Raw genomic sequence first — 27133 nt, 5'->3', positions numbered from 1 at the left:
TAAAGAAACAATAAGTAAATACTGAAGAAGTTAACACCCAAATGTTAATGTCAATCTATACACAAGAACAAAAGTTTCTGTGACACCAATTTTTTAGTGTATTTTTCAAACAAGTAAAGTTTGGTTTTCAATATTGTAGTACATGTATGGAATCAAGTCACAAAAAAGGAAATGCTACAGAAAAGCATGCATTCTATGCAAAAGTTGACTTTTATGCAAGCCCCATGCATTTCAGTACCCAAGAATGGGTATAAAACATGTGCGTTAACGGGATTCCATATGCATTGTTTAGCATCGTGCTGACAACAACCACTCAGAAAAACAACAATGCCACACCTGTCCGAAATTGAGCGTCTGCGAGCAATTGGTATGCTTGAAGCAGGATCGAGTCAACGGTTATGTTTGGAAGACAATTTAACGTCCACGGAAACACCCTTTGGTGTTTATGGTAACGTTGGCAACAGACGAATGCAGTCAGAGACTATCCTCGGAGTGGCAGGCCACGCGTAACCAATAATCGACAAGACAACTGGATTCGAACAACACACCTACGAAATCGATTACAGCCAGCAACAGTGACTGCAAGAAGCATCCCTGGCCTCAGATGTGCAGGGATTGTCGCCAGAAGACCCGCCAGACGTCCCATTTTGACAGGAAACCACCGTCAAGCACGTCTACACTCGTGCAGACAGCGTCTTCGCTGGACGGCCATGCAGTGGGGACAAATTCTATTCACTGACCAGTCTCGTTTTCACCTCAGCCACAGCGATGGACGGATTCGAGTGTACCGACGTCGAGATGAACGTTACGTCAATCATTGTGTCATGGAAGAAGATCGGTTGGGGGCGGCAGCGTTATGGTATTGGGTGGGATTACAGTAAGACAGAGGACCCGTTTGATAGTGGTAGAGGGAAATCTCAATGGACAGCGCTACCGCGACGAGATCATCGGCCGTGTTGTTCTACCGTTTTTGCATCGTCATGGCCCAGGCATTACCTTTCAACATGACAACGCCCGGCCTCATATTGCTCGACTTGTTCAGGACACTCTTCAACAAAACAACGCGAATGTCATCCCCTGGCCGGCTCGCTCCCCTGAGGGATGAGATGGATCGGCTCCTTCGACGTCCACCACGTGTTCCACAGACACTCCGGGAACTTCGAAACATGCTCCAGCAGATATGGACAGATATCCCACAGGACTTTGTGCGACGCCTGGTCCATTCCATGAGACGAAATGTGTTGCTTGCATCGCAACAAGAGGTGGACACACACGCTATTGATTTGTAAATTGCCATTTTGGATGTTCATGTTTTTTTATGAAATCACCCATTTTCTGAAGTCAGTATGGCAAATTAAACCATTTGAACACTTACAGGAGTCTTTTATCTGTTGCAAACCGAAATTGTTTCAGATTTGGTAAAAAACATATCTTTGCATTAAATCTTATTCAGTGTCACAGGAACTTTTGCTGTTCAGTATATAATACTATTATGATACAAGCACATGTATTTATGTAATATCATTAATTATTCAAAATGTTATCTTTAGTTGCTACACATTCACATTGTGTAAGTTCATGGGATAATCAATTTATCGTTAACAGAAACCATTGCAAAGAGTTTCATGACCAAATTCCTAGGATCGCAGAACTGCAGCTGACATATTGGCTGCTAACTGATCAAGATTGTATCCACGCATCAGTTCCAGTACTAAAGCAGAGGGGTTTGCTACAGGCGAGGGAGGGTAGCAGCGTTTTGGGACAAACTTGACAGTAAGGCCCTGCGTGTAACCCTCTGATTGCACCACATCTGATCCTGTCCAGAACCGTAGGATGTCACCTAGTTTCACTTCAGATTCATTATCTGCAAAACAAGGCAGAGCTTTGTAAAAACTACATGTATTTGGATATTTATAATATTAGTATACTTATGCTGACACAACACACCCAATTCCCTTCTCGACTTTGATTCTATTCCACAGAGCCCAACCAAAAAGTGCCTCTTTCCTCTGCCCTTGCTACCAAGTTAGGTTATCTGTCTCTGGTCCCTTCACTGTCTTCAGCGCTTAGATTGATCGTCCGACGGTGGACAGACTGTTGTGGCTGAGTCTTGTTGTGTCAGGATAAGTAAACTAATATCATAGTATGTGGATTATGTCTTTTCCTGACACTAGGTATTGCCATGCTTATCCCACAGAATGCTGCGGGATCTGCAATTTGCAGTATAAGTAACCAGCCGGTTTACATCTGGATTGATATGCCTGTGTGCCTTCATACATGTGACGCCTGGAGGATTGGGACTCTAGGATGAAGAGCATAATAGCTTAATCCCAACAATCCCTCAAAATATTTATTGAGCCACATATGATGCATAAGAAATATCTAGAAATGCACCAAGCAATTGCTTACAGCGTTTTCTAGAGTATTGGGGCTCTAAACTGTGGCCTGTAGAACAAATTCCCACCATCCCTCCTAATATGTGATTTTACGTGTCACAAGGAAATATCTGGAAAATGCTCAGTGATGACTTGGCCATGAGTACAATAGGATCTGACATCTCCTGTTGTGTTGAAATACACTACAGAAACATTTTTTTTCAATTTATTTCAAAGAATATATATTCAAAAATAATATTCATGGTAGATACAGTGTCAATGTCAGTGACATGAATTTGGGACAGTCAACTGCTGTGCCAGTATAAACTGATGAACATCTCTACGTTTTTGATGGAGAGGTAGTATCCTATCCAATTACCAAAAACACACCTTGATGACATTACTCAATAACAATTAGTTTGCAGTGACATCTTGGATGCAAGAGTGCATGGTGTGCATAGGGTGGGTCCATACGTCTGTGTTGATACGCCTGCAGAATTGTTGCCCGAAGACAAAACACCATGCTATTCTTTATAACATCTATTTCTAGCTGCCTATTTCTTTTTTGCTGCTTTATCGGTTCACTGGGTTGTGATACCAGGTTTGGTAGTACCACCACCCCTAGAGCCAAAGCTGGAGGTCTTCTTCTAGCATAGCTGTTATCTCCAATGCTGTGCTGATCTTTACAGTCTTTGAAGCTGCCAGTACTGAATTAATGGTCGCAACTGCCTTTGGTACCTCCCCGCAACTTGGCTGTAAGCCAGTGAATCTCATATTGGTCACATGAAGACTGGCAACTGGTGATTGTATCTCACTGTGAAAATATCAATGTTTGGGGTGGCCAACTGTTGACACAACATTCGAAACAAGATGAAAGGCACTGGTGACCTAGTTTGTAACGCCTGGGATGTGATGAGCCTTGACTTCCAGATACACGATGCCTATCAACCTGTAGAACTGACAAGTCCAACAGGTGATTGGGATGTTCTGTTGAGATCAAGATGCTTATTTGTCAATTACTGGCAGCTAGTCACTTATAAATAATTTGTCGATGAGTATCTGAATGTAAATCGCTGGGGATTCATCCAAGGAGCACATTTGTGGCTGTCGCAAAAACATCTACGTCGATGCAGGGATCGCCCATGGTGACTGGTTATAATAACCATAGCAGCCTTGGTTGGTTATAAGATGGAGAAGAATGGTTATGCTGATCCAAGGATGAGTGTTATCCCAGTTGGATCACACTCTGAAATAGGTGGTTTGAAACAACAGTTTTAGATTTCTTCGGGTTAGGTGGCTCCAACCCAAGGCCATCTGCCACCCATATCAGATGATCCACTCGATGAAGAACAGCTGATTCTGATAAACACCAGCTCATGAGGCTTGTAAAATGGAAAAGCACCTTCCCCCATCAAGCGCTGGTGAGCTCGACAAAGTCAAAGATGGCAACTCGACCTGTTAATCAAGTCAGAGCTTGGATTCCACCAAGCGCCTTCCCTGTCCTCGCCAGTGCTTTTTTCCCACGCAGCACGCTGATCGGTACACATGCTTGTAGTCAGTGCCCTGGTCTTGCACTCCACTTCTACCGAAGCAGGCGCATCGTGTGGTGACGGCGTTAGTATATCAGCCAATGCCACTGCTGGTAGAAGACTATATAGGAGACACCAAAGCGATCATCATCCTGGAGGATGGTGAGGTGAGGTGAAATTGGGTTTAACGTCGCGTCCAAGATTATTGCACTTATATAGCGACGTGCATGTACGTGTGTGTGTTTGTGTGGCTGCTTGTACTAGTCCGGACTGATGCCGATTTATAGTGCTAGCCCACTGAGATACCATGCCGCAGTTAAACACGAATACCCCACTCAGACACAGTATACTGACTCCGAGCCGACCAGTCCTTGTTTTAGCCCCTTAATGCCGAGCGCCAGACAGGGTAACAACAAGTACCATCTTTTAACGTCTTTTGGTATGACGCGGCCGGGGTTCGAACCCCGGACCTTCCGCTCTCCGGGCGGACGCTCTACCACTAGACCGGGGGCGGTTCCTGGAGGATGGAAGTGTTACATGCTGCCCATATATAGTCTTTGTCACAAACAAACTTATGACAGTCCTGACACTCCACAGGCGAACCACTCTTACATTTGCCCTATGACACGAGAAGCTGCACACACAGACTGTAAACATCACTGTCGATACTCGTACCATCCTCCTAAATAATCAAAGACATTTTGGCCATGCTGATATATATTTTTTAATATATAACTAAGTATGTATTAACATCCCACAGTGAATTTAAAAACAGTTGTGCACATGTGACATAAGACGCACACCGACTTGCAGACAGGGACTGCACACACATCACTGTCCATACATGGTCACAGACATTTTCTGCCATGCTGTACCTTATAAAAATATATAAGCATGTATAAGCATACAACAGTGTATACAAAACAATTTTAACAAGCGTATAGTTGACAAAGTCATCTATATCCCCCGCCCATTTTAACACGTTATGGTCCCAAACCAGGTAACTGACCCAACATTTCTCTTAGCCCCTGTCAAAATAGCTGCAATGGAAATTCTAAAATAAACATTTCTAAAACTCTTTAATATCAAATGGCACTAATTCAGTATGCGCTTTATATATAGACATGCAATGTTTGGCAAGGAAATATTTAACAGTTTATTTGTTATACTACTTAAGTAAACCAATCCTATATTAAAACTTAAATCCAACTTAATGTCATGGAAACATAAACAATAAAAATTTCTAAAAGTGCTATATATCAAAAGGCACCAGTTCAGTATGTGCCTGGTAGACATGCAAAGTTTTGTAAGAAAGTTTTTGAGTTACACTCTGGAAACGAACACAACCCCTGTAGAACCTAAGTCCAACTTATTGCCATGGAAACGTGAAAAATAGAAATTTCTAAAATTCCTAAATAGCAAGAGGCACCAGTCCAGTATGTGTCTGGTAAACATGCACAGTTTTTTTTTGAAAGTATTGAATGAGTTTTGAGTTATGCTCCGGAAAAAAACTCTACCCTATAGAACCTAAGTCCAACTTGTTGCAATGGAAACGTAAAAAATAAAAATTTATAAAATTCCTAAATAGCAAAAGGCACCAGTTCAGTATGTGCCTAGTAGACATGCAAAGTTTTGTAAGAAAGGATTTAATAGTTTTTGAGTTACGCTCCGGAAACGAACACCACCCTCATAGAACCTAAGTCCAACGTGTTGCCATGGAAACGTAAAACATAAACATTTATAAAACTCCTAAATAGAAAAAGGCACCAGTTCAGTATGTGTCGGGTAGACATGCAAAGTTTTGTAAGAAATCATTTAACGGTTTTTGAGTTACGCTCCGGAAACGAACAGCACCCTTATAGAACCTAAGTCCAACTTGTTGCAATGGAAACGTAAAAAATAAAAAATTATAAAACTCCTAAATAGAAAAAGGCACCAGTTCAGTATGTGTCTGGTAAACATGCAACGTTTTGTAAGAAATCATTTAACGGTTTTTGAGTTATGCTCCGGAAACGAACAGCACCCTTATAGAACCTAAGTCCAACTTGTTGCCATGGAAACGTAAAAAATAAAAATTTATAAAATTCCTAAATAGCAAAAGGCAAAAGGCCCCATGGAGGAAGAGGCATGTTTTGGGTTTTGTGGTATTGGGTCAACGTCAAGGAAATTGCAACGAGTTGTGTCAGGATAAGATGGGTCCCGCTTTTAAGAACATTGCAGAAGATGACATCAGGGATTAAATCCCACATTGTACCCATATGAGAAATCGAACACAGGTGACGAGACAGATGTAATGATAAGGTCTTGCATTTGAAGATGGTGTGATTGTGCTGAAACAGGTATTCAAGTGATATATGACTATGCATGAACCCAATACTGAACTTGAAAAAGGACCATTAAATATTAAGTAACTTGATCTACTGGGCAATTTCAATATCAGTCACGTCAGTGAGGTGCATTGAGCATAGTAGACAAATACTAAAGTAATGAAATTCAGTTAAGTCCAGTCAACTTCTAGCTGAATACCGGGGCGGTCGGCTAGCCTCGTCACGCTGAAGAATCTAACTTTTGGATTTGCTGTTCCTTACTCAAATACGAATTTCCGCAAAAACAATCTGAAAAAAAATCCCGAACATGGAAACATACAAACAATACCCCCCCCCCCCCCCCCCCCCCCCCCCCCGAAAAAAAAGAAGAAGACCCGGGTTCGATTCCCGACATGGAAACAATGTGTGAAGCCCATTTCTGGTGTCCCCCGCCGTGATATTGCTGGAATATTGCTAAAAGCTGCGTAAAACCATACTCACTCACTCACTCTAACTGAATACCAAAGACTTTTTGCAACACATACCTTCACATATCTTCAAAAAATCTTCCAATGCGACCAAAGTATCGTTTTCCTCCTCCCTGTCCTGTGTTCCCGCGGGTGACAGCACAGCTTGGAACAAGTCCTTCAGGTGTCTGCATGTGAGTGTACCAGACTGCTGGGCTGATTTGTGGACAAACAGCACCTCGAGGGTGTCCGGGGATTCAGTAAGATGCCCCATCAAACCGAGATCAGCCAATCCTGACTTGAACTGTTCTATTTCCATATGTACCCTGATACAGAGAGTGAGTTGGGTGAAACGTTGATTTCATTTGACGGTGATATCAGGGCATGTCAATGTAAAACATATGAGCACCGGAATGGTGGAGACAGACCAATTATCTTAATGATAATAATATATCTGGGCGAACCCACTACCAACTTTGTTATGACATGTTTAAAACACGGCGACGCTTTTATGATCAATGCGTTACTTCAACTAAAGTGACAGAGCCATTTCCATAATCCTATTTTCGAAATTACAAATACTTATGCAAAATATTTTGTTGATGATTTTAGGAAAGGTGTGTGAAATATGGATCAGGATTTAGGTTTCAATTAAGCCTTTCCGGACACAAAAGCATGAATTCATTTTGTGGTCAAACACTTTAAAGAAACAGCATTCTGGTAATCAGATATCGGGGCTCACAGGGTCATGCACATCCATTGTAGTGACTACTAAGATGGCTGCATTCATCTCGACAATCTTCCCTTTATATTACTGGTTACATTTAAAGTTATAGTAATGCCACTTCTCTGATGCAAGCAAGAAGGCTAGCTCCAGCCATGCAATTAGCATGCGACTGGCTACAAAAACTGTCGTTCATGATAGATATGTTCTGAGGTCGGCAATCATAAGACTGTTTTCATTCTTCGAATAGTATACTTCTCACCTTTCGAACATATATGACATCCACATATGTCGCACCAGGTCTTCCTTCTCCTCTATTACCAGGCAATTAGGGGATCTTCCTGTACCTTTTATCAAGGTGATTGTATCCTTGTCAAATACACCTCTCAGCTCTTTTGTGGTGGAACAACTCATAATCTGCATTTGAAATAACCAAGTTTTAAAAGTATCATTCAACAAAGAAGCTTTCATTTCAAAATATTTTACCTACATATATTTTTAACGCTGAATTGCCTTAAATTTAGACAAAACTATTCCTGAAATGTTCTACAGTAACATATAAAGCACACAGATTATCCATGACTTCACAACCCAAGGCATTCTAAAGAATTGTGATGCAATTCTAACACCTTCAAGGCCAAAAGCAATCCCCAATCTTATATTCATGATTAAAATTGTCTCCGTTGAAATATTTTCAAGAATGGACATTTCAATTGGAAACAGGTTTTAATCTATACTCACACGCAAAAGAAACGCAAGTGGTTTTAAGCAAATAGGTAACAAACACGGAACCATAAATTGATACGAGTTTTAGCATGTAGTGAAGCCTGATGGTGTTAACAATATTTTTGGTTGCATTTTGGAAGCCCCGAGTAAAAACGCAACATAAAAAACGAATCGCCAAAACGCACCATTTCAATGAATGTGTGGGTATCGTACTCCCATTTCTCGCGAAATCGAAAATGCACGAACTGTCACGAACTATAGTGGGTATAAAACTAAGGCCGATTCTTGGACCTACCACTCCTTGGTCAACAATGCCACGCCTAACTCAAATTCAGAGAAACCAGGCTATCGGACGTTTGGAAGCTATAGAGTCTGTCAAAGATGTTGCCCGTCATTTCAACGTTACATAACCACAATTTACCGTCTCCTGCATCGATACAATGCTACACAGACCACAGATGACCTTCCTCGGAGCGGGCGTCCTAGGGTCACCACACCTCGACAAGATCGGCAGATTACCCGTCAACACCAGCGACATCCGTTCCTAACTGCAAATGAAAGTGCTCGACAGACGATAGGAACACATAATCGACACATTAGCCGGGACACTGTAATCCGACGTCTCCGTTCCAACAACCTCAGATGTCGCCGACCAGCACGTCGTCCTGTTCTCCAACCACAGCATCGTCAAGCACGACTTCTGTGGGCACAGGGTCATCACAATTGGCATCATCGTGAGTGGAGGCGTGTCATCTTCTCTGATGAAAGTCGCTTTTGTGTCTCCCATGCAGACGGAAGCGTCAGAATTTTGCGGAGTCGAGGTGATCGTTTCGCTGACAGAAACGTTGTGGAAAGGGATCTATTGGTTGGACCTAGCGTCGTGCTATGGGCAAGGATTGGACTTAATGCGAGACTTGGACCCATCTGCTTTCTGAATGTTGGTCAAGGTCGGGGACACGGCGTCACTGCTCAGCGGTATATCGACCAAGTGATCAGACCCCACGTTGTTCCATTTTTTGCACAACATCAACAACACATTTTCCAGCAGGACAACGCTCGTCCCCATGTTGCCAGAGCTACCATGGCCTTTCTGCAACAGCACAACATCCGTGTTCAACCGTGGCCAGCCCTCAACCCTGATCGTAATCCCATCGAACACTTGTAGGATGAGGTTCAAAGGCGTCTGCACAATGTGCGCCCAGTCCCTACAACTGCCGATGGTCTACGCACAGCTGCTCCGGATGTGTACGGGAGGATCCCTAGGGCCTTCACAAATCGTCTGATCCACTCAATGTACAGGAGACGTGTGGCAGTGATCAATGCTAATGGGGGTCACACCAGGTATTGACTGACATTTTGGGTCTTGAACCGAAACTGTGTAAGCCCTTAACATTTAAAAAACCCAATTATGTCATCTGCCTTTTAATCCATTAAACTGTCTTCAGTCAAATTTTTGTCAATCTTCCCCTATTAGTATTTCTTGTCTTTACTGTTGAAAATAAATAACATGTATACTGCATACTCGACTTGCGTTTCTTTTGCGTGTGAGTATACATTGTTCATGATCGTGATTGTCTGACATAATATATTACCCTTTCTAAAGCATTGTAGATATGAGGGTTGTTGATGTCCTCTAAACGTATGCACTTGATATCTTTCTCCACAAGGAAGTTGTAAGTGCTGATGGTGAAGTAGGGGAATCCGACACCGCTATGAAGAATAGACCATGCAATCATCTTCCCTGCTTCTCGATAGCATCCTGATTTTAAATCTTTCTTTTTCTTTCTGAATCCCAAGTGTGGCTCCTCACCTTCCAATATCTCTGTTTTCAGAGCTTGCATCAGTTTGCTATAAGTCAATAGTTATGAAGGCATTTAGATTACAAAGGGGTTGGTGATGTAATAAGCGCATGTTAGTTTGTGGGTAAATTGTTCTGAGTGGTTAGAGGTTTAACTGAAGGGGACATTACTACTAGAGGCACAGAAGCAGTTCAACCAGGAAATATGAAAAATCTTTATAATCTGAGAGCACTGTCAAAACAGAACACAGTTGAACAAAGCTTGTCTGGACCCCACTTATCTGTAAACCCCACCTGCCGGGCGACTTCCATGTTAAGGTCTTAATGTAAAATTAAAAGTGATAGACTAGGTTAATGACATGAATGATGAGTTTCTTACATAAAAAAACTCTTTGTAGTTCCGTCTTCTGCAAATTTGTTAAAAAGTTTCTTGTCTCGAAATTTGACAGTAAGTGGATACTGCAACACGAAGTCTTGTTGCCTCATGACTGTCCTGACAATCTGAAGGATGTCTGTGTGATTGATGGTGATCTCTACCTCTCCCAGTTCATCAACTGTGTTGAACCTCCACAGGCGAAGAAGGTCGCTTACACTCAGTCTAAAGACATAAATCACATCAAAACTTAGACCAATAATAAACTTTAGGTATGACCATGTTATTTTTTTTACTATAGATATTATTTATTTCAATCTTTAACAGTACTGGGGTAGTTCGATAATTCTGCTCCTTTTAAGATAAAAGAGTGACACATAAAAAGGAAATATTTCAGAATTGCACTTCAAAATATTATATTATCCTAGTTTCTCACCGTCGCATAAACAATATATCAGCCTCTTCCCAAATATTAGGGTATATTACGGGTATCACCTGGGTATCAGCCTCCTCTCACAGTTTGGGGTATATAATGGATATTATCTGGGTTATATTTATGGCGTCCTCATCTATTGCATCGCTGCAACACCCTACAATAGTCACTGATACACTGTTATACAGATCTACTCCACATTTGTTTTGGACGAAAATGTGAAGTAATAGTCAATTAGAGGGGTTCAGTCATGTAAGGGGAAGGTTATAGACTGGTACTTTGGTAGACATGAAGGCACCCTGTTTTACGTGAAACAACAAAAATTCCAATGATTACCTTAACTTTTTCATGTCAGAAGCATACGAACTCCCATCCTGTAGGTGCAATGGTGTTTCGTTTGCCTGGTAACATGATAACAATGGTCAGGATCTTCTTTAAATAGATTAATGAAATTATTTATCAATGTAAATCCTCTTGGCAAAAATAAATAAAGTTGACTATCGAAGTGTGCTGATTGTGCTATACAGGTTTATATAAAACGTCAATGTCTGTAATTATGACAACATGTCGATACTTACATAATTGATGCTACGCAGGATATGCGTATAATCTTCTTGACCCTTGAAAAGTTCAAGTTCAAGTTGTTCATATGGTGTATTGGATGCAGCAGCTGATGCATCATCTGCAAATCATGTGGAACATGGTCAACAGTGGCAGATAATTGAGTTTTATGTACTACCGATTTCCTGCAATATGGATAAGGAGATATCAAATCAATAGTTACCATTGTTAATAATTCTAAGAATACTACCTTTTTAAAATTATTGCCATAAATCTTGTATTTTGGCTGCAATCACGCTAAAACTAAACTTTAAGATTTTCAACAGAAGTCCTCTTCACTGTTAACTGTACATAACTTGTTGTACCCGTAATAGCACTATTGGACTAGAGCTCTTCCGTGTTCAAAGGCGGAAAAGTCTGCACTTCTACCCTGTGTGTGCTAGAGTCAATATCTCCCGCTACGTAGCTGCCCCTACTCTAGCACTTGGTTATTTATTCACACTATTTCTAGTCCGTTTCAGTTTAAGAAGTAATGACGCTTCTTTTTCCTGCTAAAGACACATCAGCACAGAGGTGCATATGTAATAAAATTAATGACAAAGAATTTTGTTTGTTTGAATAATTCTGTCTGTCTGTCTGGAGTGAGTGAGTGAGTGGGTTTAACGCCGCTTTTAACATTATTCCAGTTATATCACGGCTTGTCAGCTTAATGTGGGAGGAAAGCCCGAAATGATGCAGGTCTAAAACGTTTACCACTTTGGTGAAACCCACAAGCACGGGTATGGTGCTGACAAACCTGGAAACATAATTGGGGCGAACCGGGATTCGAACCCACAATCATAGGTTTCTGGCGTGCCCAAGGGACGAAACTGCACAGCGTATCGCGGCGCCTTAGACGACTGGGCCACCCGTGCCCCCTGTTATAAATGGAATAGCCATTACATAATGTAATAAGGTGATACGCATGCATATCCATGATTAATAAGCAAAGAAGCACCTTCATCACTTTCGCCCTCTGGGATGATTTCATAGCTGTTTCCATCACTGGTGTCTTCATGGGAAATGTTATCAACAGCTCTAGTACTGTGACCTACTGTAGGCGTGATGTAGCTCCCCACGAGTCTCTTGAATAGTCCTCTGAAGAACAATGCAGGTCTACAAGATCATGGATTAACCTGAAGTTTAAAGGGAAACAGCACTCCAAGTTTGAAAGTATCGAAATATGGATGGGCGTTTTCTTCGCGGATTAAAAAATTGCTTATTATAGACTATAATGTCAACTGATTTGTGTTCGGTGCTATTCTGCGCGAAGCGACACCTATCGGAGGACCGAAGAATGAGAAGCCGTATATTATAACAAAGGTATACAATAAAGAGCTGCGGCGAAACTGACATGTGTTTTGTTGTTGATTAATGCATGTACGTACGGCTTGAAAGGGTGAAGTTATCGGTCAGCATCATAATATGTACAATAAAAAACAACATAGTATTCCTTCAGAGAATTCAGGTAAACGAAGAGATGATGACAAACATGATCAATAAATATGTGAAATTCAGATAAATTATTTCGGGATATCATGACCCGTGTTCGTTTTCTCAACCGATCACGTAAGTCTGCACACATGACATCTATGTTCATGTCTATGGTTCTTTAAAAAATCTATAGAGTTAGATAACAATAAGCAATCATTCAACTGTTACCGGCTAATCCTTGGAACAAAGTGTTGTTTTTACATCGGCACTTCACGCCCAGATATGGGTGTATTCTGTTATTGCTAACGTATGCGAAGACGCCGAGAGGATGATTTGTGCTGATGACGAAATTCAAACAATGGAAAACTTTGAATCAGAAAGTGCATCATTCGTGAAAAGTGTAATGGCCGACGTTCATTCACCGATGAGTGTCAATTCTCATAACACTTTCTCCAAGCCTGAAGGGGGCACGGGTGGCCCAGTCGTCTAAGGCGCCGCGATTCGTTGTGCAGAGTTGCGTCCCTTGGGCACGCCAGAAACCTATGATTGTGGGTTCGAATCCCGGTTCGCCCCGATAATGTTTCTAGGTTTGTCAGCACCATACCCGTGCTCGTGGGTTTCACCGAAGTGGTAAACGTCTGAGACCTGCATCATTTCGGGCTTTCCTCCCACATTAAGCTGACACGCCGCGATATAACTGGAATACTGTTAAAAGTGGCGTTAAACCAAACTCACTCACTCACTTTCTCCAAGCCTGAATGCAATAAACTGTCCACAAAGAACGAAAAAAACAGAAATCAGACCTTCCTACGTTTGATGAAGTAATAGACAATTGTAACTTACAACATGTGAACGCACAGACAACTTTAATACTTAAGGCCATCCAAGCCCTAAATAAAAGTATTGACACAAGACTACAAGATATAGAGGCAAAGATCACACAAAAAGTGAAGAAAGAATTTCACAAGGAACTGCTTGAAGTGACAACTTAAATGAAAACCGAGGTGGGTAATCCTTCCGAGCGTGTGAAAAAACTAGAACGCGTGCATGTGCAACAATACGCTTGTCACACTGGTCAAAAGCGCAATCTGAATGTGGTGTTCAAAAATGTTCAAGAGTCGGATAATGAAGATGTCGCTAGAAAGGTTAATGGTATCATCAGAGACGGTCTAAAATTGCGAAATATCAGCATCGTTCGTGGAGAAAGAAAAACTTCATCCGGCTCACGCTTCCCGGGAATAATTGTTGTCATATGTGAACGACCAGAAGATAGAAGATAAACAGTCAATCCTAAAAGAAAAGTCAAGACTTCATCACGAAAGAAATTGCAAAGACATTTATATAAGTCGGCGGAACAACGTCGATATGAAACAAATCTACGGACAAGAGTACTGATAGTTGGGAGCGATCGACTTCGTGTAGTCGGATCAAGGGTGGAGAGAATCAGCGATGAAAACAGGATGGAGAGAAGAGAAAGGAAGAATGACTACAAGGACAACAATGATTCACGTCGTGACTTCAGATATTCTTGGAGCCGGCGTGAAAACAGTGAGACATCACCTGCTGAAAGAAACAAGCAGCCTCCTGCTGCACGTGACATTGACACCGATTCCGAGTGGAAGGAGACAAGACACAGATCCAGTGGAAACAGATACAAAACAGATGATGTATTACGAGTAGACTGTATACATGTATATCACGCCTTGGGGATATCGCAAGATGGGGTCTGGTGGTATCATGTCAATATCCATGGAGAGGGAACGTGTGTGGTCTTCCAATTGAGAGGCTGGGCACGTGTGAGTATGACCTCCACCTGGGTGGTCCGTGACGATTATGTACTGCCCGTGAAGACCCATGTGAAGACCCCTGTGAAGACTCCCGTGAAGACCCCCGTGAAGACCTACAGTTTGCTGTGCTCACTCGAGCTTGTGATGCAGCCTTCATTTCAAAGTGAAAATGAACTTAAAACAACTCATGATTTTTTGTATATAGTGTATATAGTTTTTCCAAGGAGTATATAACCTTAAATTGTTTGTTCAAAATGTCTGACAACATAACGTAAGCACAGAACTTAAAATTCAAGGACTCTTTATCATTTTCCACTGGCGTCAGTCCGTTTCTGAATAAGAACATTTACAATGGGCTGACAAAATTGCTATATCAATGTTTCTTACTCATACAGTTCTTAAACAGGTCCATACTGCGAAATGTCACTTTGGTAATCTATCATACATAGCCATTGTACTCAACTGAAGCATATGCAGTTATGATATAAACATATTTATTTCCATAAAGTGGAGGGATTGGCAAACAAGCAAATTTTGCTATCTGAATGCCTCTCCCAAACATGATACATATACAATTTACAATGTGTTGGAAGTGACATGAGAAATAGCATGCATTGTATAATAGACATTAAAGATAAGTATTCTTCTGCAAGTGTTTAATTACTGGATTATCTTTCATAACTACAGCCCAATTCTGATGTCCCCCGCCGTGATATTGCTGGAATATTGCTAGAAGCGGCGTAAAACCATACTCACTCACTCACTCATAACTACAGTTACGTTATTATTTACATCCAGCACAACAACATCGCAGTATCACATAGCAAAGCCAACATCTCAGACAAAATCTCCAAACCGGCAAGAAGACAGAATAAAATTGGGCACTGATTTCAAAATTTCAAAATTTGTTGCTGTCGTTAAATGTGAATTACCATTTAGAATTGAATTTAAATCGTAGCCTTTTCGAAATAATACAGAAAGTTGGAGAGTTGTTTCCCTTTAAGTTAAACTTCTTTGCCAAATTCTCTGTTTTCGTTTTGCCAATCCGAAAATTCCGAGTTGTAGACATAAAGTAACAGATCAGCAAAAAGGGTAACAAAATTGGTGCTAATGGCCATGCCTCTACTTGCCTAAACGTGACAAGTGTTATCTATGAGGAAGTCTAGCAGTCGCATATTGTTCTCTCAGTTCAATTCATATGACATTTGCTTTCAATTTTAAAAAAATGTCGTGAACCTTTGGAGATGTAACTTTAGCTATGATCGCCAGTCTAGTGACAATTGCCCCATGGATCAAGGAATGAAGTTTTCCCTAAAGGCTGTCGTGTCGGATAGTGGTGTATAAAGTTGAAAAATCAAATGTTTTGACAGAATGGAACTTGATTCCTTTCTGAGACTGCGAAAATGCAATTTCGGGGAGAATCCACAATGTATTAATTCCACTTGTCTGAAACTCCTTCCTGAAATAGTCCTTCCTTTAGTAGTACATTTGCTGGACATTGCATTACAAATTACAAAAGAGAATTGGACATGTTTTCAGGTTTTAGAAACAAATTGAAAGTTGATAGTACTGATACGTGGTTTAGGCAGAATTCTTCCACAGTTAACATACGTGTCAACATAAGTCCTACCTTCTAGTCAACATATGCTTGTCGTAAAAGGAGACTAACGGGATCGGGTGGTCAGGCTCGCTGACTTGGTTGATGCACGCATCGATCCTAATTGCATGGATCGATGTTCATGATACTAATCACTGGATTGTCTGGTCCAGACTCGATTATTTACAGACCGCCATCATATAGCTGGAATATTGCTGAGTGCGGCGTTAAACAACAAACCAACCAACCAACCAACTTAGTCAACAGATGCCTCACCTTCTCCATGCAAAAACCAACACGGTCATCAACAAGGCAACTGTGCATCCCCCTGCTACATATGTCCAACTGTTGTCACCTGTTGGTGCGAGAATGCAAACACCATTAGGCAAAAGGTTGATCTTCATTTCCTGTAACTATAAAACAACCCTGGTTAGCTAACTATTGCAAACCAATGATGTATGGACACTTTGAATTCATTTATTGCTAAGGGGTGTAGGAGTAGCCTTGTTAGAAGAGGGATAGAAGAAATATTTGTATGTTTCCATTTTCGGGATTTTTTTTCGATTTTTTTTGCGGAAATTCGTATTTAGTAAGGAACAGCAAATCCAAAAAATAGATTCTATTTAAAACTTCATATTATAAACTGCCAGATTTTCAATTAAATGACATTTAAATTGTTTAATATAAACTGCAAATATATTTATCATATATACACATCTAGCTTGGCATGTACAATTCATTTGTTACATCTAACCTTCATTGGTGTATTTATTGTATCATGTCTTCTGTGTAATAGAGCGGTATGAACAGAAGCGCTTCGCTTGTTTACCAATCCATTTTCACATTTTTTTCGAAACTAAATATGTTTAAACCAATAGTAACTTTAAAAAAGAGTCTTAAAAAGTAAAATAACATGGATCAAGGGCCGTAACTCTGTAGAAAAATAATTTACGGGACCGCCTTTCGAACTCAGTCTTGACAAGTTTCTCTTAGATAAGCATGCAAACTTTCATTCATGTAACTTCAATAGTTTCTTAGAAAACTTGTCCCCATAACACACTATGCAAGTTGAAAGTTGAAAAGCACGGATCAAGGACCATAACTCTGTAAAAAATGAATTTACGACACCAATTTTCGAACTCATTTAAGATCATGACCAGTAACATCAGTATGTTAAATTTCATTTCTCTGCCTTGAATAGTTTTTGAGAAAATGTGTTCCCTTTGAGAAGCGGACGGACGGACGGTATACTAATGTGCTTATAATTGGGCATAAGGTCAAAAGCTCAACAAGTTTAGATCCTAATTTCGTGAAAAGGAGCACGCTTAGGTTTGTGGACTGTAAACTCATATGTTACAGTGCATGACATCACGTTGTCTCATCATAAGGACACAAATTAACAACGTTTGTCAGTTAGATAACTGACTGACACTTCACATATTTTCTGACCAAAACGACACGACATGTTTCTTTCACAGATATGAGTAGTCATCTCTACCTTTTCTCTGAAAGGCAACACATATATGATAATATTCTAAACTTTATTTTCGCTAACTAGGTGATACACTTATTCTATGGATTAAAATGAACATACCCGTAAACTGCAATGTGATAGCAGGTGATGTTGTCGCATGGCCACTCATCTCTGCTATACACCGATATTGTCCCTCTTTCACAACAATGATATTGCTCCTGGTGAGGGTACTAGGTTGATCAGAGTACACTGCATATTCAGACCGGTCAATTGGAGAATCATTCAAGGTCCATTGGATCCTGAAAATGTAGCACAACATTCAGAGTGAGTATGGTTTTACGCCGCTTTTAGCACTATTTCACGGCGGGGGCTTCACACATTGTACCCATGTCGGGAATCGAACCCGGGTCTTCGGTGTGACGAGTGAACGCTTTAACCACTAGGCTACCCGACCGCTCCCGCAACTTTCAGAAATAAATTGATTTAATATAGTGGTTTGAGGGGTACAAGTAGTACTCTTGGGAACAAATGATTGTTTTTGTAAGAGAAATGTTAAACAATAGTCAACTCATTAAAAAAAATTGATCCTTTGGGATAATAAATATTATGTTGAAAGTGTTCTTTTTTAAAGAGATCAACAACTTACTTCCTTTCTTATGTTCAGGGGCGGTCGGGTAGCCTAGTGGTTAAAGCGTTCGCTCGTCACGCTGAAGACCCGGGGTCGATTCCCGACATGGGTACAATGTGTGAAGCCCATTTTGTGGTGTCCCCCGCCGTGATATTGCTGGAATATTGCTAAAAGCGGCGTAAAACCAAACTCACTCACTCACTCACTCTTATATTCAGCTACTTTGAAATATTCATACCTGCAATTAGTTAACAACCTCAACGGGAAGGACAAAATACTGTTCTCACAAGTGAATTATAATTTTCAAAATACGTAATGGCTGATTTTAAACAAATGTAACTGTCTATAACGAGGCGTTGCAGGAACGTACTTTTTCGCACCAATACATAAAGAATATCTCTTTTTTATGATCAGGGTAGTTTTGTTTATACTGATAAATAAAATACAGTATAGATAACTCCCCAGTACACTACAGTTCAGATTTCACGTACACATGCTGCTTATTCCCAAACTATGGGTACAACTGTTTTAAAGTGTGGTGTCAGAACGGGGAGTCCACTAGGGCGTATTTTAGGTCACGTGTTACTTTAGGTCTTTTAGCCTTTGGGTATTGCTCGATAGCCCCCTTTAAACGTTTACCTATCAGTTATTCTAACTCCATACTTACACGGAACGGCTTAAATGTGACCAGGGCTTGGGGAAACTTAACTTTCAAGAGTGAGTGAGTTGGGTTTAACGCCGCTTTTAACATTATTCCAGTTATATCACGGCATATCAGCTTAATGTGGGAAGAAAGCCTGAAGTGATGCAGGTCTCAGACGTTTACCACTTCAGTGAAACCCACCAGCACGGGTATGGTGCTGACAAACCTAGAAACATAATCGGGGTGAAACGGGATTCGAACCCACAATCATAGGTTTCTGGAGTTTGTTATAGCTGAAATGCTCAAGTACTCACTACCTGATACTATGCCTTTTCTGGTTAAATGTTTCAATCGGATTTTTGATACAGGTATTTTTCCTTCTATCTGGTCAAAATCTATTATTATTCCGTTATTCAAGAATGGAAACGTTAACAATCCTGACAATTATCGGGGTATATCTCTCACGAGTATCCTTAGTAAAGCATTTACATCTATCATCAATAATAGATTAACACAGTGGTCAAATATGAGAGATTTGATCCCTGAAACACAAGCGGGATTTAGAAAGGACTATTCGACTTTTGACCACATATTTACTTTATATGCAGTCATTGAGAAATATTTATCGTACAGGAAACGTAAGTTGTATGTGGCCTTTGTTGATTTTAAAAAGTCATTTGATTCTGTTAATAGAGCTTATTTGTGGAGGTGTTTGAAAAATAAGGGTTTAGGAGGCAAAATGCTTGTCATTATTAAATCAATGTATGCAAATGTAAAATCATGTGTTCGCTGTGGTGATATTAAGAGTGACTTTTTTGATTGTCCGATAGGTTTACGTCAAGGATGTGTTTTAGGTCCTCTACTTTTCTCATTTTTTATAAATGAGTTATATGTTGATATCATACAGTCTGGTAGACATGGCGTCCAGCTCTCCCCTGATATAATAGAACTTTTCATGCTACTTTTTGCAGATGATGTGATTTTGATGTCTAGTACTATTATTGGTCTACAGAAGCAGCTTAACATACTTTCGAAATATTCAGATAAATGGAAACTTAGTGTTAATCTTGATAAAACAAATATTGTTATATTTCGTAGAGGTGGTCGAGTGGCCACAAGAGAGAAATGGTTTCTTAAAGGTACATGTATTAAGGTTGTGCATGAATTCAAATACCTTGGCATATTGTTTACCCATACACTGAATCTGAATAAGTCAGTAATTAATCTCACAAACAGAGCAAAGAAAGCTCTGTTACAAGTCCACTTTGTTATGTCTAAGCTCGGAGTTATTTCACCAAAAATGTATTTTAAATTATTTGATTCTCAAATACAACCTATTTTACTATACGGGTCTGAGATATGGGGTTGTAAAGAGTTCTATACAATTGAAATGGTTCATCTCCTCGCTTGTAAAAAGTTTTTGAATGTTGGTATGTCAACACCAAGTAATATGGTTTATGGAGAATGCGGGAGATTCCCATTGTACATTGGATCTTACACTCGTTGTTTGAAGTATTGGTGTAAAATAATAATAATGCCTGAACACCGTTTACCCAAGAAAGCCTACAACATGCTCGTGCACCTCGACAATCTTGGAAAGAACACATGGGCTTCTTGTATTCGTACATTGCTTTTTACATATGGCTTTGGTTTCATTTGGCTGTCCCAGACAATTGGTAATGCAAATGCTTTCATTAAGTACTTTCGCATGCGTGCCATTGACATGTTTCATCAGAAATGGCATTCAGATATTTATGAAAGTTCAAGATATGATACTTATCGCCAATTCAAGTCATTGCTTGAACCAGAATCCTATTTATCAAATTTACGGTACAGGAATTCTCGTAACACCCTTATTCGTTTTAGACTTGGCCTGAATGATCTAAAAATTAACACAGGGAGGTTTTCATCTATTGAGAAATCGATACGATTATGCCCATTTTGTGACATTGTTGTCGAAGAGGAATACCATTTCATGTTTATTTGCCCTATATACGAAAATCTAAGAGACAAGTACTTACCGCAGTGGTCTCTATCTCATTTTCATGCTAAAAGATTGTCTTCATTACTGTCTTGCAAGGATCTTATAACACAACATCAACTGGCTTTGTACATACATACTGTTTTTTTGTTACGAAGTGAATTGTTACCTTGACTTTGTATTTTATAAAATATGTTATGTAACTCCGTTGTATATGGGCCTGTGGCCTTTCATACAATAAAGAATTGAATTGAATTGAGTGCCCAAGGGACGCAACTCTGCACAGCGAATCGCGGCGCCTTAGACGACTGGGCCACCCGTGCCCCCTAACTTTCAAAACGATAGGTTAGTAAGGAATTGAGGGTGTTTGAGGAACACCTGGTATTAACACTATGTGATGGTGATTAATACACACATGTTCACGATATAGTCGTAATCACATAATTGACTCTGCTTTTAGCTGAGATTTCTTATGAATATTAAAATGGTTTTATCGCTTTTATATAGAAAAGGTTGAACAGGTAAGATTGCTCATGGGTCATAACTTACGTTAACTTATGGACCCCATTGGCTTCACATATCAAATCTGCATCAGTGCCCGGAGCAATCATTACTGTACGCTTCGTGCGTGGCCTAATGATAACGGGTTTGTTATGAAGGTCTGTAAGGAAGAAATAACAACTATTAGTTTACTGATAAAGGTTGTGACAGAATATGGGTATGTTGGTAATATTAACATAAAACGTCAACTTCAGAGAATAATAATAAGTCTCAAATATCTAGCGAGACAGATTCAAACGGGCGTAAAAGGCAAATAGTCCTACAAGTATCTATGAATGGATTACTGAAAATCAGTGATGACACCATGTGTTCGCTATGGGTGGCATCAGCCACTCACACAATGTTCACTTCCAGTGGAAATGAGGTGTGCAAACTCCATGTAAAGGTCCTACCATGGAATAACCTCAACCATCATAGCACAAGTGACGTGTCATGTTAAGTGAATGTCCACCAACAAATTTCTGGAATGACTTATCTAGGCCTATGATAAGCTTACTTATAAGCATTATTTGAGCAGTGTCTGAGGATTGTCTGAGAAATACGTTGTGATTACTTTAACGATTATATTTTGTAAGTACTTACCATGACAAGCGATGGGGATGACGGCCAGACATAACATCAATGATACTCTCTCGTCCATATTAGGCAATATGGCGTCTTTCGGGTCGTATGAAAGATACTTTAAACTTTGTAAAGCATGACAATATATAGTATTTATAGTGTTTTAATGATGCAATGACATGTAAATATTCAGTCATAAATATGTTCTATGATATCAAACTAATAATAACATGCACGTATTATATATACTGACATGAAGGGTGGATTTGTAATTGATTTCTTTAGATATAAATATATCGTTCGAGAAATACTGGAAACCAATAATGTGTTTCTTCAACAATTTAAAAAAAAACCCTGTTCACTGGACTTGATGGATATAACACATTCCAGTCACTCTAAGAATGTTTCAAGTATGGCGTGATATGGGCGGAAATCGCGAAGTGACGCAGGCCTTTCACGTTTACCACTTTCGTGAAACACAAAAGCGGGGCATGGTGCTGCTAAACCTAGAAACACATTCAGGTCGAATCTGGGATTCGAACCCATTATCGTAGGTTCCTTGGACGCATAAGGGACGCGGCGTCTCAGACGACTGGTCAACCCATATGGATTAACAAACTAAATCAAACTTTGCCGGTTCGTTGACTCAGTTGCGCCGGAATCATAAACACATAGTACTCAATGTTTTATAGGGATGTACGTATTGTTTAATGTAACCCCAACATGATAATTTGTACCATGTATGCAAAGTATATGTAAAGGAAAATGTAAATAATATAATCGACATCCACAACTAAAGTTGGCCACACACACTGACTGTCAACTAATATGGGCAGATTTCATCCATATCAACTTCAACAACTATACGAACTCGTATCTAGAACAATCGCAACTTCTTTCACCTCTCTTAACGCGCGGTCTAATGTTTGCCAAAGTATGTATAGGTATGTCTTTGCAAACTACATTCCAAGACATGTACCTTCTTACCGAAAATGGGGGACACGGCGTTAAACAGAACTGTATGGTATACGGGCCAGCGAAAAAAGTAATAGAGAGAAAACAAGTTTGAAGGGCAAATGGACCAAATACATTGAAAAGCAGGATAGTTATGTTGAAAATTAAAATGAATTCAACTTTGTGCTCTTCATTTTTGGGTATGAATTGTGTATGAACTTTGTGAATGCACCTCGCGCCATATGAAGCACTTGAACCGAAGCTAAATGGGGAAATACATTTAACTACAATGTAAGTGAAACATGACTATAACAGCTTCCGTATCAACGTCCCTGAACAAACAGGACTCTGACAATATATACACCTGGAAAAAGGTTAAGCACATCTCCTTCTTGAGCACATCTCATTTTGTTAAATGTCTAAGAAACACCGATATTGATGGACATTTGGAATAAGAAGCAATGTATGTATGCAGTGTGTGTAGCAATTCATGTATGCAGTGTGTGTAGCAATTCATGTATGCAGTGTGTGTAGCAGTGTATGTATGCAGTGTATGAAGCAATGCATGTATGCAGTGTATGAAGCAATTCATGTATGCAGTGTGTGTAGCAGTGTATGTATGCAGTGTGTGTAGCATTGTATGTATGCAGTGTGTGTAGCATTGTATGTATGCAGTGTGTGTAGCAGTGTATGTATGCAGTGTGTGTAGCAGTGTATGTATGCAGTGTGTGTAGCATTGTATGTATGCAGTGTGTGTAGCAATGTATGTATGCAGTGTGGGCATTGTATGTATGCAGTGTGTGTAGCAATTCATGTATGCAGTGTGTGTAGCATTGTATGTATGCAGTGTGTGTAGCATTGTATGTATGCAGTGTGTGTAGCAGTGTATGTATGCAGTGTGTGTAGCAGTGTATGTATGCAGTGTGTGTATCAGTGTATGTATGCAGTGTGTGTATCAGTGTATGTATGCAGTGTGTGTATCAGTGTATGTATGCAGTGTGTGTAGCAGTGCATGTATGCAGTGTGTGTAGCAGTGCATGTATGCAGTGTGTGTAGCAGTGTATGTATGCAGTGTGTGTAGCATTGTATGTATGCAGTGTGTGTAGCAGTGTATGTATGCAGTGTGTGTAGCAGTGTATGTATGCAGTGTGTGTAGCAGTGTATGTATGCAGTGTGTGTAGCAGTGCATGTATGCAGTGTCTGTAGCAGTGTATGTATGCAGTGTGTGTAGCATTGTATGTATGCAGTGTGTGTAGCATTGTATGTATGCAGTGTGTGTAGCAGTGTATGTATGCAGTGTGTGTAGCAGTGTATGTATGCAGTGTGTGTAGCAGTGTATGTATGCAGTGTGTGTAGCAGTGCATGTATGCAGTGTCTGTAGCAGTGCATGTATGCAGTGTGTGTAGCAGTGTATGTATGCAGTGTGTGTAGCATTGTATGTATGCAGTGTGTGTAGCAGTGTATGTATGCAGTGTGTGTAGCAGTGTATGTATGCAGTGTGTGTAGCAGTGTATGTATGCAGTGTGTGTAGCAGTGCATGTATGCAGTGTGTGTAGCAGTGTATGTATGCAGTGTGTGTAGCATTGTATGTATGCAGTGTGTGTAGCATTGTATGTATGCAGTGTGTGTAGAAATTCATGTATGCAGTGTGTGTAGCAATGTATGTATGCAGTGTGTGTAGCAGTGTATGTATGCAGTGTGTGTAGCAATTCATGTATGCAGTGTGTGTAGCAATTCATGTATGCAGTGTGTGTAGCAATTCATGTATGCAGTGTGTGTAGCAGTGCATGTATGCAGTGTGTGTAGCAGTTAAAAGCGGCGTTAAACACAACTCATCCACTCCTTGTGGAGTATTTACTTTCATCTCTGGGTGACATAACTAAAGTATTGTTCAACCCAAATCACTCACTCGTTTTCTGCATTATCATCAGGTCTGCAATTTTGAGACAGAAATATTTATTTCAACGTTTTGCGCTCAAATGCTGTTCTTCACGTTATAGGAAAAGATTTATGCGCATGGTCATCAAATCTTATTTTCGGGGCATCACACAGATACCGCCACCGACATGCACAATATACAGACCTGTGAGAGATCCCCTTGTGAAATCCAAACTTTTCAAAATAAATGATCACTTAATTTTTTCACATTGCTTATATGGACGCCCATTCAAATTATTCTGATTTTTCTTCAGTATATGTTTCCTCCTTGTAAGCTTACACCATATGCAGCTAAAAATCAAAATAGTTTCTTCGTTTTCAACTTCCCCTTTTTGTTTCATATAACTGTTTAGTTCCTCAGAATCATCGGACTTGAAGTGTGTGCAAAACTCACCCAAAGTGATCTCAATTATATTCTTATTCGGAAGACAACATGAGAAAATGAAACAGAAAGATTTCCCTCTTTCTGTTTCCCTTTTCATAAACATTACACAGAAAATGTATATCCTTCCTGACAATAATTAATATTTGTTTTCAGATGTGTTTTAAATGTATGTGAAGTGAGTTGTGTTTAAAGCCGCTTTGAACAGCATTTCAGTTATATAATGGCGTGTCATCTTTGCGTGAGAGGAAATCCTTACGGTCAACTCGCGCAATACGTAAACGGACAGTTCCGAATGAAGAATAATGGCCGCACTTTGTTGTGCATATTTGAAAGAGATATCAACGACAAAAGTGTTTCTTTCGGCTGCAGTTTCACTTCTCATACACCAAACATTAGTAAAGCCATGCCCATAGCCACCAACTGGATATTGAAGCCGCGTCCATTTAGAAAGCTGTCATCTGATTGGTAAAACTGCCCACACATCCTTCCCTGATTGGTTGGTCAGAGCCTGCTCAGGGTTCATCTGACGTAACTCCCATGGAGGGCCGTGACGGAGAGAGAGGTATGGAATCGGAACAAAAGCTCTTATTTGAATAAGATTGCCGCGGTGACACCCTTGATTACAGTCCACACAGTACATGCATATTTACGTCTGTCTGTTGATGTGTATCACTACAGTAAGAAGGAAAGTGAACATAAGAAACTCGTCCTTTTGTTTTCAATCTGATGCTTCAGTTTTGACCAGGATAACAGGCTGTTTCAACAAAAATGGACAGTCGGTTTGATCCAACGTTCAACAGTATAGGGTGGTGAGGTGAAGTAGGGTTTTAACGTCGCGTTCAAAGTCATTGCACTTATATAGCGACTGGCAATCACCCTACCGTAAATCCTTGAATGGACGCTCTGGCGTCTATTTATTTCATGGACGTCTTACACCGTGCGTCTTTTTTCTTTAATTCCGGTAAACACTTTAAATTTCAAGGCAATGAAGATGGGACGTGTAACTTGAATAAAGAGCCCTGAACATATAGTGGGAATAAGTGTATAAATTTTATGAGTGGGCGCACAACAAACGTGTGTGGTTTGCATTTTGTATGATAACCGCTTTGGCTTTAATATCACTTTATTAGGTACCTAAAGGAATACCTGTTTTGAGATAAAGGTTTTATACAGTCAATTTGCTTTTTCTCAAGAAACATGATTTCAACTGCATGCGGAGAACACAAGTTATTTCAACATAGACATCATTGCTGTAATTTGACTTACTGAGACACAAACATTTGAAAAGAGAAAGTTAGGAACAACCGTGTATCATGAACATGGTAGTGTTTCAGGTTCCCAAAACTTTTTTTTTTAAAAGGAAATCCTGGTACTGTTAAAATAGAGTGAATATCCAATAACTCGGCACAGGCAGTGAGTAAAGGGAAGAATATGTTATTCATTTCGAGTCTGTCAGACACCTCATCCGAGCCGACCAGACCTTATTTTATATCCTCTTAATGCTGAGCGCCAGGCTGCGTAACAATAAGTACAATCTTTTAACGTCATTTGGTATGACGTGGCCGCGGGGGAGATGTTCTATCGCTAGTCCAAGGAGGTGGTTTCAACATGACAGAGGACACTGAAAATGGGACTTCAATATAAATCATGTGAAAAGGTGTGAGGTTTAGCACATTTTTAAACAGTTTTTCAGTTTTCCTTGTTATGTGGGGGCACGGGGGCCCAGTCATCTAAGGCGCCGCGATTCGCTGTGCAGGGTTGCGTCCCTTGGGCACGCCAGAAACCTATGATTGTGGGTTCGAATCACGGTTCGCCCCGATTATGTTTCTAGGTTTGTCAGCACCATACCCGTGAGTAGT

The 27133-nt window shown here is 40.2% G+C and overlaps 1 protein-coding gene across 1 annotated transcript; it reads right to left on the bottom strand.

Annotated features, from left to right (window-relative positions):
- Nucleotides 1–1526: 1526 nt before the first annotated feature.
- LOC124111998 lies at nt 1527–25156 on the bottom strand. The gene is made up of 13 exons (XM_046471963.2): nt 25035–25156; nt 22019–22093; nt 21425–21536; nt 17744–17922; nt 16426–16504; nt 12290–12429; nt 11310–11413; nt 11068–11132; nt 10305–10523; nt 9720–9975; nt 7664–7818; nt 6756–7003; nt 1527–1864 (listed from the first exon to the last, which is right to left on the bottom strand). Exons 2-13 carry the CDS (start codon nt 22074–22076, stop codon nt 1638–1640), a joined length of 1842 nt encoding a protein of 613 aa, XP_046327919.2. The 5' UTR covers nt 22077–22093; nt 25035–25156; the 3' UTR covers nt 1527–1637.
- Between the last annotated feature and the right edge of the window lie 1977 nt (nt 25157–27133).

Source organism: Haliotis rufescens, unplaced genomic scaffold (assembly GCF_023055435.1).
Source record: "Haliotis rufescens isolate VD_foot unplaced genomic scaffold, xgHalRufe1.0.p SCAF_2, whole genome shotgun sequence".
Lineage (NCBI taxonomy): Eukaryota > Metazoa > Mollusca > Gastropoda > Lepetellida > Haliotidae > Haliotis > Haliotis rufescens.
Note: the sequence above shows the minus strand (reverse complement) of the source record. Positions and strands in the feature narration are given on the sequence as shown.

What these genes read in the sequence shown, in the direction of transcription:
- LOC124111998 (XM_046471963.2), bottom strand. Translation starts at nt 22,076, where the DNA reads ATGGACGAGAGAGTATCATTGATGTTATGTCTGGCCGTCATCCCCATC. An exon ending in TCTGACATGAAAAAGTTAAG is followed by an intron (nt 10,524 to 11,067) that starts GTAATCATTGGA and finishes TTATGTCTTTAG; the next exon opens with ACTGAGTGTAAGCGACCTTC. An exon ending in ATGTCATATATGTTCGAAAG is followed by an intron (nt 7,004 to 7,663) that starts GTGAGAAGTATA and finishes TCTCTGTATCAG; the next exon opens with GGTACATATGGAAATAGAAC.